The sequence below is a fragment of the Gadus macrocephalus genome, chromosome 13 (assembly GCF_031168955.1).
Source record: "Gadus macrocephalus chromosome 13, ASM3116895v1".
In the NCBI taxonomy this organism is placed as follows: Eukaryota; Metazoa; Chordata; class Actinopteri; order Gadiformes; family Gadidae; genus Gadus; species Gadus macrocephalus.
In genome coordinates, this window is record NC_082394.1 from 6,795,305 (window position 1) to 6,811,069 (window position 15,765).

At 49.6% G+C, this 15,765-nt stretch overlaps 2 protein-coding genes across 11 annotated transcripts in view; one reads left to right on the plus strand and one right to left on the minus strand.

Moving 5' to 3' along the window:
- The first annotated feature begins 2,203 nt into the window (after nt 1-2,203).
- On the plus strand, nt 2,204-5,688 carry LOC132470332 (parapinopsin-like). Its single transcript, XM_060068845.1, has 4 exons — nt 2,204-2,951; nt 3,753-4,081; nt 4,452-4,694; nt 4,979-5,688. Exons 1-4 carry the CDS (start codon nt 2,636-2,638, stop codon nt 5,069-5,071), a joined length of 981 nt encoding a protein of 326 aa, XP_059924828.1. The 5' UTR covers nt 2,204-2,635; the 3' UTR covers nt 5,072-5,688.
- Nucleotides 5,344-15,765, minus strand: part of cacna1da (calcium channel, voltage-dependent, L type, alpha 1D subunit, a) — a 65,478-nt gene continuing 55,056 nt past the window's right edge. For 8 of the 10 annotated variants that reach the window (XM_060068843.1, XM_060068842.1, XM_060068844.1 and 5 more), the window contains 6 exons: nt 14,261-14,287; nt 13,241-13,369; nt 12,915-13,054; nt 12,102-12,208; nt 11,214-11,531; nt 5,344-8,998 (listed from right to left, as the gene is read on the minus strand). In XM_060068843.1, the coding sequence (XP_059924826.1) occupies nt 8,690-8,998; nt 11,214-11,531; nt 12,102-12,208; nt 12,915-13,054; nt 13,241-13,369; nt 14,261-14,287 (1,030 nt within the window). In that variant the 3' untranslated portion in view covers nt 5,344-8,689. The remainder of the gene's footprint in view (nt 8,999-11,213; nt 11,532-12,101; nt 12,209-12,914; nt 13,055-13,240; nt 13,370-14,260; nt 14,288-15,765) is intronic. The other 2 variants (XM_060068841.1, XM_060068837.1) reach the window with 2 other exon arrangements.

Consider the following 15,765-nt stretch of genomic DNA (forward strand, 5'->3'; position numbering starts at 1 on the left):
CACACACACACACACACACACACACACACGCCAAACGTACCTTTGAGCCAATCACTACCGGCGGCTGTTTATGAGCAGTTTAATTCACTCAGAGTAAACCGAGTTTCATTGTACAGTGGAACACGGAACACGCCCGTACAACAATAGCCCACATTGCTGCTCTGCACGCCGCAGAATTCTCCATGTGATACATGCATTCATTTCGGCCAGATGAATTCAATGAAGGCCACAAATGAAAAAACTGGTTATCCAATGATATAGCGGATGCCATTCTGCTGCCCGGACTGGCGGACACTAAACTGAGCGTAACAGATTATATAGGCTAAATTGTATCTATTGTTCATCCTTTTGTAAACAAATGTCCTCTGGTGACGCTGCAACTCCCAGGGCGGACGGTGGAGGAAAGTGGCGCTGTCCGTGGTGCTGAATCTGTTCCGGGTACATCGTGAGGGCCCGTTAGAGGTCCAGACCCGACGCTACACAATTGCCACCAACATCCTTTGACCACCGTTAGTTTCAAATCGTAATGAAACCATGGGAACCTCTCTGTGGAAATGATGGTCAAAGTGGAAAAACAAGGTTGAGGTGATCAAAGTTCCTTGACAGCATTATGTCGCTCAGGTTACGTTGGGACCTGTTAATCCTGGTTACAACTACAGGTCAGACAGAAGCCATAACTTGTCCGCTATGTCACCTTCTAAGAGGTTTACGCCTCATCAAGTCAAGCCAGAGATTACAAGGGTTTGGGCGCGCAATCTCCCAGGGTCTCGATCTGCTTAAGTAACCTGCAATGAAGATTCTCTTTCAACCATTTCAATAAACTGGCAAACCGCCTTCACATTCCACCGTAAACAGCTTGTTTAAACCCTGAGGGTTATAAGGGGCAGTTTTAGCCCAGATAACACCATGGAAAAGGTAGTTGTCGTTCGTGTAATTTCCTTTAGAATTATCACACAGGGATTGCTACATTCAGCAGCCAGTTCAGTGTCTCTCCGTCCAGCTGTACCAGGCCTCTACGGCCATGTGGGGCGCCAAAGGTCGGGCCCTCGTTGATGATGTGTGAGACCGTCTGGGTAGCCCCACATTGGCAGGTGTCTGAGGGGCTTGATCGTGTCATTTTCTGGAAGGACTGGGTTCTCCCCAAGCCTGTTTGGAGGCGGTTGAGCCGAACCAAAGCCTTCCGCGGGAGTGTATGTCCAGGTGGTGTTGGTGAAGGGGTGGCGACGAACGTGATGGTGGGTCGGGCACTGGGTCTTGAATGTCAGAAGAGATACCTAATGACCTTTGGAAAAGTTGAGCATATCACAGAATTAGCTACAGGCAGCTCTAGAGCTTCATAGTCAATAGCAGCCTTCGGAGAAGTACACAGTATTTTTGGTAAAAGCAGCGTTGACAATCACTAGTGATAGGTCGGTTTGGGTGTGAGGGCATGTCTGTGTGGGCCAGGTCATCATGGTAACTTGGTATGAGGTGGAGGGACGGAGAAGATGGACGATGGGAATACAATGACACTGACAGGCTGAATGAGTGGTATGTTCAGCTGGAGTAGTGCCAAGAATCTATCACTAGATGATAGCTTGTCTGAACAACAGTATAGTGCAGCAATCAAAAAGTATCAATCATAAGTGTGTGTGTGTGTGTGTGTGCGTGTGTGTGTGTGTGTGTGTGTGTGTGTGTGTGTGTGTGTGTGTGTGTGTGTGTGTGTGTGTGTGTTTGAGAGTGTGTGTTTGTATGTGAGAGAGTGTGTGTGTGTGTGGGGGGGGGGGGGTTGTCTGTGTGTGTGTGTGTGTGAGTGTGTGAGTGTGTGTGTGTGTGTGTGTGTGTGTGTGTGTGTGTGTGTGTGTGTGTGTGTGTGTGTGTGTGTGTGTGTGAGAGAGAGCACATTATAGGTAAACACAACTCCACTTGACTGTCCACCTTGCGTGACCTGTTCCGATTGGCTGGTTCTCCGCTCCAAAGCCAGTGAGGGGGAACAGGTGGCGTCAACAAGGACTGCAATATGAGTCGCCTATCGGACATGTTTATCCCTGTCCCCCCCTTGGCTATCCTCACCCCATGACCCGGGATAACAGATCGATGCAGCACCGCCCCCCCAAAACCCCCAGTGGAATTACTCTTTGTTAAGTCCAGATCTCAAGGACTTATTCTTAGACTTTCTGGAACCTGTAATCTCATGTGTGCTGCCCCCGGCCATCCTCCAGAGGCCAGTTTATTGTCCACTGAAGCCACAGGCCTATATATAAGCATACAGATCAGGGTGGAGTAGTCAGACCTGTCTGCTAAAGCCACAGGACTATAGTGAACGCACAGGTCTGTGTGGACTCAACAAGACCTGTCTACTGAGACCAAAGGACTGGAGATCAAGGACCACTATGGACTCAACCAGACATGGCTAGGGAAGCCCCGGACCAGATAAACCAACAGATCCACGTGGACTCAACCAGACTGCACTTCTGAATCCACAGGACTAGAGATCAACGAACAGATCCACATGGACTCAACCAGACCGTTGTACTGAGAAGTTGGACTACAGATCCACCAACAGCGTGGACTCGACCGGACTACTGTCTACTGAACCACTACTCTAACCACACAGACATCCACCAACAGATCCGCCTAGCCTAGCCCCGCCGCCATGCGCTCCTCGCCCCCCAACGCCTCCCGCTTCGGGGACCCCCAGCTGACGGACGGCGTGTACCTCACGCTGTCCGCCATCATGGCGCTGGTCACCGCGCCGTCCCTCGTGCTCAACGCCACGGTGGTCATAGTGACGCTGCGGCACAAGAAGCTGCGCCTGCCGCTCAACATCGCGCTCGTCAACATGGCGGTGGCCGACCTGGGCGCCGCCCTGACCGGGGGGGTCCTCGGCGTGGTGTACAACGCCTGGCCCGGACACCCCCCGCTGGGCAGGACGGCCTGCGTGGTGGAGGGCTTCGCGGTGTCCGTGTTCGGTGAGGCGGGGAGGGGGTTGAAGGGTTGAAGGGATGGGGGGGCAGATCTATTGTTATGTTATTTATTTTTTACTCTTTACTCATCAGATTCCGAAGGACCACACACAAAGATGTATTTATTGTGCGTAGAAATAAATGGGGTTGTGGATCTGGGATGGATACGGTCTGGCTTGACGTTGTGTGTATGTCTTTGCATTGTTTTAATGTATTTGTTAATATTCCGTTTTTTACTTTGATGAAAGCGCTTCAGTAGGTTTGACACGCTTTTGTGAAACAGTGTCTGCTTATTGGATGCAGAAAATATAATCCAATGTCGTTCGATGGAAGTAGTCCACTAAATTACAGTAATATAACAAGCAAAGTATTCATAATAGAATTGTATCATGGCAATTGTAGAGGGTTCCCTCAACCCTAATCACCATAAACTTTATTTATATGGTGCTTTTCAAGCATGAGCCCGATGTGCGCTCAAGAATAAAAAAGGTGTTATTTGAAAGGGTAGCAGATACAAGCAATAAGGCATGATGCTAGTTGGAGTACAGTTAGAGGACAGTGTGTTCAATCAATCCCTCAATGAGATATAAATGTAGTTCTCAATAGTATTCCTTGACATTAAGTCCACCCCAGCAACATCTAACTAATTCCCTTAGACTAAATTTGCGTTTATCCTGTGTGTGTGTGTGTGTGTGTGTGTGTGTGTGTGTCTGCGTGCGTGCGCGTGCATGTACGTGCGTGCGTGTGAGTGCATTGTGTATATGCACGCGTGCGTGCGTGTGCGTGCGTGTGTGTTTGCGCGAGCAGGCATCACGTCCCTGTGCACGGTGGCCCTGATTGCCATGGAGAGGATGTTTGTGGTCTGCAAGCCCCTGGGCCAGTTCAACTTCCAGATGAAGCACGCCGCGGTCGGTGTGGCTCTGTCCTGGCTCTGGTCGCTGGGCTGGAACCTGCCCCCCCTCTTCGGCTGGGGCCGCTACGAGCTGGAGGGCGTGGGGACGTCCTGCGCCCCAGACTGGCACAGCCGGGACCCCAGCACCGTCTCCTACATCCTGTGCTACCTGTGCCTGTGCTTCGCCATGCCCTTTGCCCTCATACTGGCGTCCTATGGGAAGCTGCTGTGGACGTTGCACCAGGTAGGTTCACCGTATGCAATGTAAGTGAACACAAACTGTGTTCGTATTTTAGGTCAATTTTATTTCTGTTGGCCTTTATGAAACCCCTGACCATAGAACCCGCAAAGAGAAAGGAACAAAGCCCTTGATTATCAAGGAAGAAACCATGGGAGGAAAAATCTCAGTCCTGCTATAATGGAAGCATGACAAGCGACACCATTAAAGTCATTGAATGAAAACGTCATTAGAATATTATATTGAGTATTACGATAACGAGTGGTCCTTGATGCATCAACGTCAGACTTACGTTATCAACCACACATTGACATGTAACCCATATATATATAAATCCATTCATTTATATCCCCCCCCCCCCGCCCCGCCACTGCAGGTGTCCAGGAAGGTGTGTCTGGAGGGAGGGGCCTCAGCACGGGCGGAGGCGAAGGTGGCGCGCATGGTGGTTCTCATGGTGGTGTGCTTCCTCACGGGCTGGCTTCCTTACGCCGGCATGGCCATGGTCGTGGTGTACAGCCCCGATGTCCACATCTCTCCGCTGGTGGCCACGCTGCCCGTGTACCTCGCCAAGAGCAGCACTCTTTTCAACCCCCTTGTATACATCTTCCTCAATAAACAGGTAACCCGCTTGTACTACTGCTACTTATGCACCGCATAACGTCCCGTGTTAGTTATCTTTTGGATATCAATATAGTTTGCATCTCGGGTCATCAAGACGGATGAAACAATTAAAGATTGAACGAGATGTTAAGCAACGCTATTATTAGTTTTCTAAGGATACCAGCACCATCTAGCGGTGATAAAGAGGTGGTACGTCTTTGTAAGGGTTTTGTTATCAGTTTGTTTTGTTACTCCGAAATTTGATTGTGACTTATTTTTTTATGCTGTGTGGGTTTTTTGTAGTTCCGACAGTATGCGGTGCCCTTCCTGCTGTGTGGGAGGCAACCCTGGGTTGAAGAGGAGGACGTATCAGAGACACAGACCATGGTGGAGTGAAGCAATGAGAGGTAGCCCTACTGATATCCTGGTCCTTCAGGTCAAGTCATCCATCATATGTGCTGTGTGCATTAAAATTTTAAATACCTCAACATGTAAACGTCTATGTGTACGCATTTATATTCAGTGTATTATGTATGTATATGTATGTAAGCATGTTTATGTTTGCAATAGTGATAATGAATGTGTGCGTAATGGATTATTGTTGTATAAGAGCTTTTACATATATTTGATGTTTACTGCTGGACAGGAATAATGATCTATGAACTATGCGTATTTTAGCATAAGTTTATTCAGTAATAACCATTACAAAATAAAATATCAGTATTGATTCAAATAATGTCAAGGCCAAAATAAAATGGAAATATACAAAAAATGTATTAATACAAAACCTAGAGGGATACAGTGAAGCATTTTGCTACTAAGAGAAATCATGTTGACTGAATAAAAACATTACAGAGCAAATATCAAGACTTTCAAGTAGAGGGTCTGTCCATACTTTTGTACATAGTTTACATTATCTTCTATTTTAATACATATCTCATAACATTAATATTTTGTAATAATAATTAGAATCATAGCAATAGAATGAAAACTAATAAACTTTTTCAAATCAATAGGCGTTTCTCTGTAAACTGACTCTTAACCTTTTGACTTTTTTTTCTCAGCCGCAAACAAAGAAACAGTTGCCCCTTGAAAAAAAATAGAGATTTTTTTTTTTAAATATACTCTTTCAGTCCCAGCGTTGTAAGGTGAGGTGTAAATGACAAATATAGAGTTCACTAAACCATACACACAGTCACAAAAGTACAAAATTGTCTCACCTTAATACACAAATTTGTTTTAGAAAAAGGGAAACAAAAGCACTATACAGATACTTGTGCAAAGACAAACAGCTATGTGCTAATATTTTAAATACCATTGGTATAGAGGGAACCAATCGACGCTCTTCTCTTTTACTTCAGGAGTCCCTGACATGAGGTAAAAGTACGTTGTTTTTTATCAATTAGTTCAACACAACCCTTTGAAAATTGTTTTACAAAATAATGCATATCTTCAGTTCATCAGTACTTTAATTGCTACGAATAGTACAATGTGCCTGTTATGTGCATTGGTCCTTTTATATGATGGGTCTCAAACAAAAGGACGAGAACACATTTCTTTTTTTTACTCACAAACAAGTCAAAGAGCCCTTTCAATGTGCACACAAAGTGGAAAACCTACATTTTCATGACAGTATTCGGTTGAATCGAGAGTACAGTACAGCACTCTAAACTACAAATCAAACACCCATGAACTACAAATCCCATAGTTGTTGTAGCCAACTCAATCTCCTCTGTGCCAACTCCCACTACTCCTGGTTGTCTTACATGCCTATACATCAAAGCATTTACCCCAGTAAAAGCGTTAGGAATTAAATTTTTTAATTGTATCTAATAATTAATTTATCTTAGTCTCATAGCAAAATGAGAGCCAAAAAGACATCGGTGGGGGCCCAAAATCAGCCCCCACACCCCTAGCTCCCCAATGTCCTCAATGTAAAGAAACATCCAGAGTTCAATCGTTCCGTTACAAAACATATGAAAGACCAGATTTAATAGGGCAGCACCTGCCTACTCGCGTTCAACCCCTCTCCAACCCAAAAGCTCTGCTCCAGCGTGGATCAAGTGACTACAACAGACCAGGCGAATACACACTGATATGTTGCCCCGCCCCCACCACCCCCAGCACCCCTCGCCCCCATGCCTAACGAGGTAAACTGTATGCAGGAACCACACAGGCAGAGAGAGAGAGAGAGATGGGGATGAGGAAGAGGAGGGGCATGAGGAAGAGGAGGGAGAAGGGGGAGAAGGGAGAAGGTACAGGTAGTATTGCTTAGTCTCTCTCCACCTGGGGCCATAGTCCCGCCCAGAGCACACCTGCGGTCGGTTTCCCACCTGCGCTGCGGTCACACCCCGTCGGACTGTCTGGACTGGGAGGGTCTGGCTCTCCGACTGGGCTCCTCAAGCGCTCACACGCACACACACACACATACCACCAAGGCTAGGGTGTGTTTTGGAAGATTCAGTACAAAGTGTTAATGGAGCAACGCCGTGGTACCGCGTACGAGCACGGCCAACGTTACGCTTAAGAGGAAAGCACGTTCCGACACAAGCGACTGTGAGACGAATGAATGTAATCCCTGTTTTTTGTTTTTTTTTAGCATCTCTCGTGACTCTTTCTTTTTCAGCAGCAAAAGGCATTTCAGTAGGGCTGACGAAAACCTAGCGTAGACTTGGAAAACAGCGAAAGAAGAAGCAGCGTGGGCCATGCACCCTTGATCTCCGGCACAACGCAACGCAAACGACGACAACGGAACAAAAGGAAGTGTGTCGCGATCCTTAGAAAAGTACAGCACAGGGTTCCTCGAGAAGCGAAATCCCACCGTAAAGGGAACTCTACTGGATGCAACTGGTGTGGTTCAGGTGGCATAGTAAACACACGGACCTGGCACGCTCTTAACAGACGTTTGCATATCCTGTGCAGCGGCGTACTACTCACACACAATGATAACGTCCCAGAATGCTGTGTTCACAGGCAACTTAAAGAGTGAATATCAGCAGAAAGTAAAAAGGCAAAGAAATCAGTCCGTAGAGTGTACTTAATAAAACAAAGAGAAGATACGTTGCTTTTGTTAGCAGAACAGGAGTCACAAGGGTTCATATTGCTGATATTTTTAAATAGTATGTAATTACAAAATATAGAAGATCTCTTTACAAAGTTTCTTTTTGTTATATAATACAACTATACAACTAGGAAATATGGTTCAGGCTATTCTAAAAATGTAAATAACCTGCCTGCTAGTGCATTCATTACAAATGCTTTTTGTCCCTTTAAAAGTGTATATCTCAAGTTGAACGATGCTATTTGTAGGACAGCTATATTCTGCATAATCATGTGAAACTCTACTCTGGTTCATCTCACGGTGGCTCATCTACTGGAACGGCTCTAACGACGACGGGGAATCAAAGTATCATGTCTAACGTCTAACGTCTAAGGGAGAGGTGGAGTGGATATGCCTTTCTATATACTTGCATTGAAAAATTGCATGATATGCCAAACCAAATTAAAGTGACAGAGGTAATGACATCTTACATCTGATTGTCATCACCCTAAGAGGCCCGCCTTCCCGGCGCCACACACACACACACCGCCCTGGCCAATGAGTCCGTGTCTCTCTCTGAGTGACAGCCCGATCCGCCCGGGTCGATTGGCTGCAGGGGCGGGCCCAGTGTTTGAGCCGCGTGCCGTGACTCATGACAGGATGGGGGGGGAGGGGGTGTATGAGTGTGTGTGTGTGTGTGTGTCATCAGTCCCGCTTGGAGCAGTGGGCGGGCTGGCCGGCTCCTCGTCCCCCGCCCCCACTGCCAGGCGGGGGGGTGGGGGGGAGACGTGGTCCGTCGTGCGTCTCTCTCAGGTGCCTTTTTCCTCAACGTAAAAGGCACTTCTTTTGGTCGGAGCCAATAGATGCTTTCTTTTTGTGTTCCTTAGCAGTTGCTGTTGTGTTGTTCGTGTAGTTCCCCCTGACCCAACCCCCCCCGGCCGGGCCGTGGTCCTCCGTGGCTCTGGGGGCCGCTGCTATAACGTGGTGATGCAGATCATCTCGTCGGCCAGGTCCTCCTCGTACGACGCCCGCCGCGGGCCGTCGGGCTCCTCGTCGCTGTAGCTGGCCGCGGCGTCCTGGGAGTCGTAGTCCCGGGGCGTGGCCACGGGGAACACCGTGACGCCGCCGTTCAGCCCCGGCGCCACGCCCCCGTTCAGCAGGTGGCTGGCGGCGCTCTCCATCTCGTCGATGGTCATTTCGCACGCGTCGGCGATCTCGTGCTTGGTGGCCGCCACGAACTTGGGGTCCTTGGCGTAGCGGCCCAGGCCCTCCGAGATCAGCACCTGGAGAACGGCCGGGACGGACGGACGGACCCCACAGGCTTAGTGGAGACAACCGCACTTCATGTACCCTCTTATTGTATGGTGTACCCCCTGGCACTTAATGCACACACTTATTGTATGGTGTACCCCCTGGCACTTAATGCACACACTTATTGTATGGTGTACCCCCTGGCACTTAATGCACACACTTATTGTATGGTGTACCCCCTGGCACTTAATGCACACACTTATTGTATGGTGTACCCCCTGGCACTTAATGCACACACTTATTGTATGGTGTACCCCCTGGCACTTAATGCACACACTTATTGTATGGTGTACCCCCTGGCACTTAATGTACACACTTATTGTATGGTGCACCCCCTGGCACTTAATGCACACACTTATTGTATGGTGTACCCTGGCACTTAATGTACACACTTATTGTATGGTGTACCCCCTGGCACTTAATGCACACACTTATTGTATGGTGTACCCCCTGGCACTTAATGTACACACTTATTGTATGGTGTACCCCCTGGCACTTAATGCACACACTTATTGTATAGTGTATGTCCTGGCACTTATGTACACACTTATTGTATGGTGTATTTCCTGGCAATTCATGTACACACTTACTGTATGTTAAACGTCCTCACTTAAATATAGTACTTAGCATTGTGTACCGTTTTATCCTAGCTATTTTTGTTGCATACGGGGAATGGGTTAAGGCTAGCTGTTATAGGCCGTTTTGAAAATCAGCCTCTTCTGACATCACAAGTGGGCGTGTCCACCTAGATGTAGGACGGATAGATGAGTAACGTTGGCTACAGTCCCCCGGGTAGGCTGGTAGGCTGAACTATCCAGCACACATCTAGGTGGACACGCCCACTTGTGAGGTCAGATGACCTCACAAGTGAAACAACAATATATGTGTGCATCGCCAGACGGGTTAGATGCGGTAACCCTGGTCGCCGTGGCACCCGCGGTGGCCTCAAAACGTCTTGTGACGGCTAATCATACTCACATCTAGTGGTATAATATGGGACCTTTAATGTAAAAACTTATAGTATGGTGTACTTCCTGGTACTTAAATATAGTACTTACTACCTAGCATTGTGTGGTGTCTTAGCCTAGCTATTTTTGTTGTATATGGGGAATGGGTTAACCTAGCAATTGTAAATGCTTGGCACTTGTTTTCTATGAATATCTTTACTGTACCGCCAGCAATATATTGTTGTTTCTCTTTCTTCAGACAAATGTACTTGTTGTATTGGACAAAAGCGAATGTTAAATGTTCTAAATGTAAATGCAAATGACAATGCTGACATCCCTGATCGGGGCAGTATGGACCAATACGTGACTGTGTGTGGATGATGGCTGGATTAAGCAGCCTCACCCGGCCACAGGCAGACCGATTGGACTCGGGAGCTGGGTGAGGCTGCAGAGCTGTTGTGCATTGAGCAATCAGTGTGGACAGGTCCAACCAGCCACAACCACACACACACACAGACTCCATGCATCATTGTCTGCGTCCTTTGCCCGGAGGAGCACAGTTAAAGTCACCTAAGCGGAGTGTGGCCGCCACCCAGGTGACGTGTAGCATTGGCCCTAGCTACAACCGGGTTCTGAGGAGAGCTTACGAGGTAATGCATTATTAGACGTTGTGTAACCGACCTGAGCATTGATTCGACCCGATCGATCATCAGAAACACACAAGCAAAGCATTTTTACCAGTCCTACTGTAGCTCAGCCGTTTGCAGTGCGGCAGCCACATGGGACTGAGAGTCATTTGAATGAAACATCGAGCAGATGGGCGCATTGATATGGAGAAGTCCAGAACCCCAACCTAAGCGAGGCTGCTTAGGAAAACAGATCTCTAGTGTTGTTTAATTTAAACCTTATCGGCGGTGCTCCTGCACCCAGAACAGACCCAGAATCAGTGTACGGTGCACTTTACGTAACACGCCGTTGTGTGTTTGTTTGTGTGTGTGTGTAAGGGTGTACTTTAAATAACATGCCAGTCGTGTGTGTGTTTGTGTGCCAGTCGTGTGTGTGTTTGTGTGTCTGTGTAACGGTGTACTTTACGTAACATGCCAGTCGTGCCTCGTGCACGTGTGTGTGTGCTCCAAGACGACCCACGATGAGGTCCAAACCACAACATAGAGACCCGTCCTCCTAAGCAGCGCCCTTCCCCCCCCCCCTGCTCTCGGCCGGCCCAGGGCCCGGGACTCACCGCCTCCACCAGGCTGGTGGCGCTGCCCCTCTTCTGGTGGTACTGGCTGCGGTACCCTGGGGGCACCTGCAGGTGGGCGGGCGAGTAGGTCCTCAGGGAGAACTCGGGGTCGTCCGTGTACCAGGAGCTCTTGCGGTCGGGCACGTGGCTGTTGGCCAGGCTCTCGCGGCGGGGGTGGTCCACGCGGATCATGGGTGTGTAGTAGGGCGACTGGTCCTTGCTGCCGGGCGTGGCCGGGGGCGTGGCCCAGGAGCGGGTGGAGCGGGTCGGGGAGAGGCGCTGCGCCCGGCTGGAGTCCAGGCCGGCGACGGCCATCACCTGGACCGGGGGGGCGGGGGGGGGAGGGGGTTACAGGACGTAGGAGCTGGGTGTGGTCCACTCACAGCCAGCCCAGCGGGCCAGTAGGGGGTCTGATGCACCCTGCTGCTCTGATCTCTAATCACTTTAAGATGTGTCTAAATCAGAGAACGATAATCAACATATTGAATTATCATTCTGTACGGCGCTTTACAAAATACTATTCACACTTTACAGCGAGAAGAAAAATGTGTTATCACCATATACCAAATATGAATACCACCAACTTTGTTGTGTGGCAATTAAAGTTTCTATTCTATTCTATGCCTATGAATCCAGAATGAACTTACCACTGTCTAACTGTGGCTCATTAGACAGCAATCTGACATTTTGAATACGGTATCAACTAGTTTTCCTTTCTCTTTGACGTTTGACATCCTGTTTGATTATATTAAGGGCACAGCTCGACGTCACTCATGCATCTTATGCATTGACTTCAGATAAGTCCATATCTTCATGTCAGGACAATACAACACCATTCCAAGTGGACAGAGGACCGTGCGGGTGCATAGCCTGGTCGTGTGCTGCTACCTGGTGCTGCATGAGGTGCAGGGGCAGAGCCGTGCGCTGGTGGGGTAGCTCGTCCTGGCTCCCCTGCCGGCGCAGACACTCAAAGTTGAAGGAGGGCCTCCTATGAGCTGGAGAAAGGGATGAGACACGAGAACAGTCAGTGCCCTCGCACCTAGTGGGTGGTTCCCCGTGTACCGGAGGGGGGGGCTCTGCCAGGAGACGCTGGGGGGACCTGAGTTCATGAAGGAGTGGGATAGAGGGGGGGACCTGAGTTCATGAAGGAGTGGGATAGAGGGGGGGCTCTGGAAGAGGCCCCGCAGTCAGCCTGAGAACACGGAGGATCCAGAACCAGAGCCCTTTGGACCGGGAGTAGGCCACCCGAAAAACACCCCGAACAAAGAAGAAAAAATAAGGAAAGAAAGACAGGGGGAAAAGGAAGGAAGGAAGAAAATATGAGACAAGGAGAGGAGAACAGATGGTGGAGGAGAGAGGAGATAGGAGAGAGGAGAAAGGAGAAAGAAGAGGAGAGGAGAGAGGAGATAGGAGAGAGGAGATAGGAGAGAGGAGAGGAGAGAGGAGATGAGAGAGGAGAGGGGAGAGGAGAGGAGAGAAGAGAGGAGATAGGAGAGAGGAGATAGGAGAGAGGAGATAGGAGAGAGGAGATAGGAGAGAGGAGAGGAGAGAGGAGATAGGAGAGAGGAGAGGAGAGGAGAGAGGAGATGAGAGAGGAGAGGAGAGGAGAGGAGAGAGGAGATGAGATGAGAGGAAAGTAGTGAAGAGGATGAGAGGAGAGAGGTGAGAGAGAGCAGTGCAGAAAAGAGGAAAAGGAGACACCTTGAGGCGTGGCAGGAAGCTGTCGTCGTTTCGGCGACCTACGTGAATCGCGGTAGAGCGGCTGCTCGTCGTCGTCATAGTAACTGTCGGGGTGGTGGTAACCTTTGGGCGTCTCGTACTCTGTGTCGCTGTTCGGATACCTGCCAAAAACACGCCCCCAGAGCATTACTAGAACAGCAGTTTATGATTCATCATCACGTTTCATCATCCCCTCGGAGTTCCCCGTAGGCTGCAAACCAATCAAATGTTAAATGTTAAAACCAAAACGTGGTTTTGAGTTCACCGAGCAGAACCGGTGAATCTACGACCACCGCGACCCGCTGTACCTCTCTCCGGACAGCATGCTGTCGTCCTCGTAGAACTCCTCCCCGCTGTAGTACTCTCCAGAGTAGCGGTCCTCCTCAAACTCCTCCTCCCTGCGGATGGTGGGGTGGCGGCTGTCCCCCGTGTGGGTCCTAGGGCACGGGGGGGGGGGGGGAGAGAGATCACGGGTCAACATGGGAGGGTCCTTGATCCCGACCCCGGTAGCCACGAGATTACTGCCATGCCTTGCCATGCAGACGCAAGCCTTCAGGCTGGGGGGGAGGGCGGGGGGGGGGGGCAGCGATGCAACGTGAGCACTGAGCAGCCTCGTCCACTGAACCACAACAAACCTGCGGTAACCAAGACAACCATCGCGGCACAGCAGCAGGGTAGGGGGATGGGAGCTGGGAGTTCAGGGGGGGGGGGGGGGGGGGCGGCGGTGTCAAGCTGGGGCATTCTGCGGAGCATCGCACGGGGGGGGGGGGGGGGGGGGGGGGCATCGCGGTTCGATGGCTCCGGAGAGACACGGTGAACGAGAAGCGTTCACCGTTAAACACCCAAACCCGTCCGTTAAAAGACGTCGGAACCAAAGCGGTGTTTGTCGGTGTCCTTCGTGCGTGCAGTTCGATCTAAACACATCGGAACGCTTTCTTCAAAAGGCCAAGCACAAGACGCCGTCGTCCTCGCAAACAACATGCACACAGCCGGGCTCCGGCTGCGGCTGCGGTGCGCTGGCCGCGCTCTGGATCACATGCTCGCTCGCGTTCCACCTCCTCGCCTTCGCATCGACACGGGCCAGTGCAGCCGGGAGCGGCCCGCGGCACGGGGCTAACGATCCGTGGCGCTGACTCAGCGGTGGGGCGCGGCAGTGCAACATTCCTTATCTACGGCGATTTGAATAAGTGCTTAGCCAAGCCGACAGAGAGACAGACAGACAGACAGACACCGGTGCAAATGTGCGCATCGCCAGACGGGTTAGATGCGGTAACCCTGGTCGCCGTGGCGCCCGCGGTGGCCTGCGGATGCTAGCAGGAGGGACGTACCTAACATACGTCTCAACGTAGCGTCGCCTGGCACCGTGGGGGGGGGGGGGGGGAAGCAGGAGAACCGGTCGAGAGAAAGCATTTTATTAGGCGGAGAGAAAAGGGAGGAGAAGAGAGCAGAGAGTAAAGGAGAGGAAGGGGGTGGATCACATTTGATATGCTGCACGTTGAAACATATATATGTATATGAACAATGTGCAACGTCGGCATACATATATATTAGAGCTGTCAGTTAAACGCGTTATTAACGGCGTTAACGCAAACCAATTTTAACGGCGTTAAAAAAATTATCGCGCGATTAACGCAAATATTTTATTTACAAAAAAAAAATACATTATTTTTTTTTTTTTGGCTCAAAACAAAGAAGCAGTAGCCTGACTGCTATGTTCAAATGACATTTGTTCAAAGCAGTCGTTTAATTGCACTATAGGCTCTTTTTTTGTATCGTCCTGTTTTGATCAGTATATGCCAAAGTCATCAATAAAATGTTGATTTTTTTTGTTATCAATAAAAAATCATTTGCACAAGACAAGCCGATGCACTTCACCATGTTGATAAGAGAATTAAAATGAGAAGAATTATGGGACAAAAAAATCAAGGGATATTTAGCATAGAAAAATAATTTGCGATTAATCGTGAGTTAACTATGACATTAATGCGATTAATCACGATTAAATATTTTAATCGCTTGACAGCTCTAATATATATATATATTTATATATGTATACGTGTTGGGGGGGGGGAGGGATGAAAGTGATGGAGGGCGGACGCTACAGCTGGCTGTGAGAGATAAAGACGGGTAAGGGAACCCGCAGCCAGATCCAGGGTTTTATGGACGCCTGAACGGCGGGAGAGTCAGCGCCGAAGACAAGGGGGTCTGGTGGGGAGCATGCGGGGTGGGTCTGGAGATAAACAGTGTGTTAGTGGTTCGCTTGTGAGATGAGGTGTTGGGGAGACTGGATGGAGTGCGTCCATCTGTTAGCGAGTGAAGGGTTTATGGTGGGGGGTTCGTAGCAACAGGGGGGGGGGAGGTGTGATAAGGACAACCGGGGGTTCCCTGCCCGGAAGGAGAGAGCTCGGGGAAGAAATACTGTCTGGACATGTATCTCTGTGGGTTGGAAACGCATGTATGTTACCCAGTGGACAATGTGTTGACCTCTGGTGTGCTCCAGTTTTGCATGCTACAAAAAAAAAAAGTGTGTCTGAGAAGACTTAGAAAGTCTTCCAAGGACACATGACCTCGAATCACAGCTCGCATCAGAAACGCTTCCTCCGTGTGAGCAGAAGCCAGCCATATGTGGAGTGTCTGAGGTTGATGGCTGGTCCAAGCAGCCACCCTGTCCCCTTGTCAGGCTGATGGGACTCTGGGGCTGGGTGGGGCTGCACACCTCTGGGGCTTCACTTCATCAGGGCACAGAGGTTAAACCAGCCATCACCACACACTCTGGAGAGCGCTCGGTCGTGTCAGTGTCCACCACCTTCCTGGCTTGTAACATCTTGCCTAC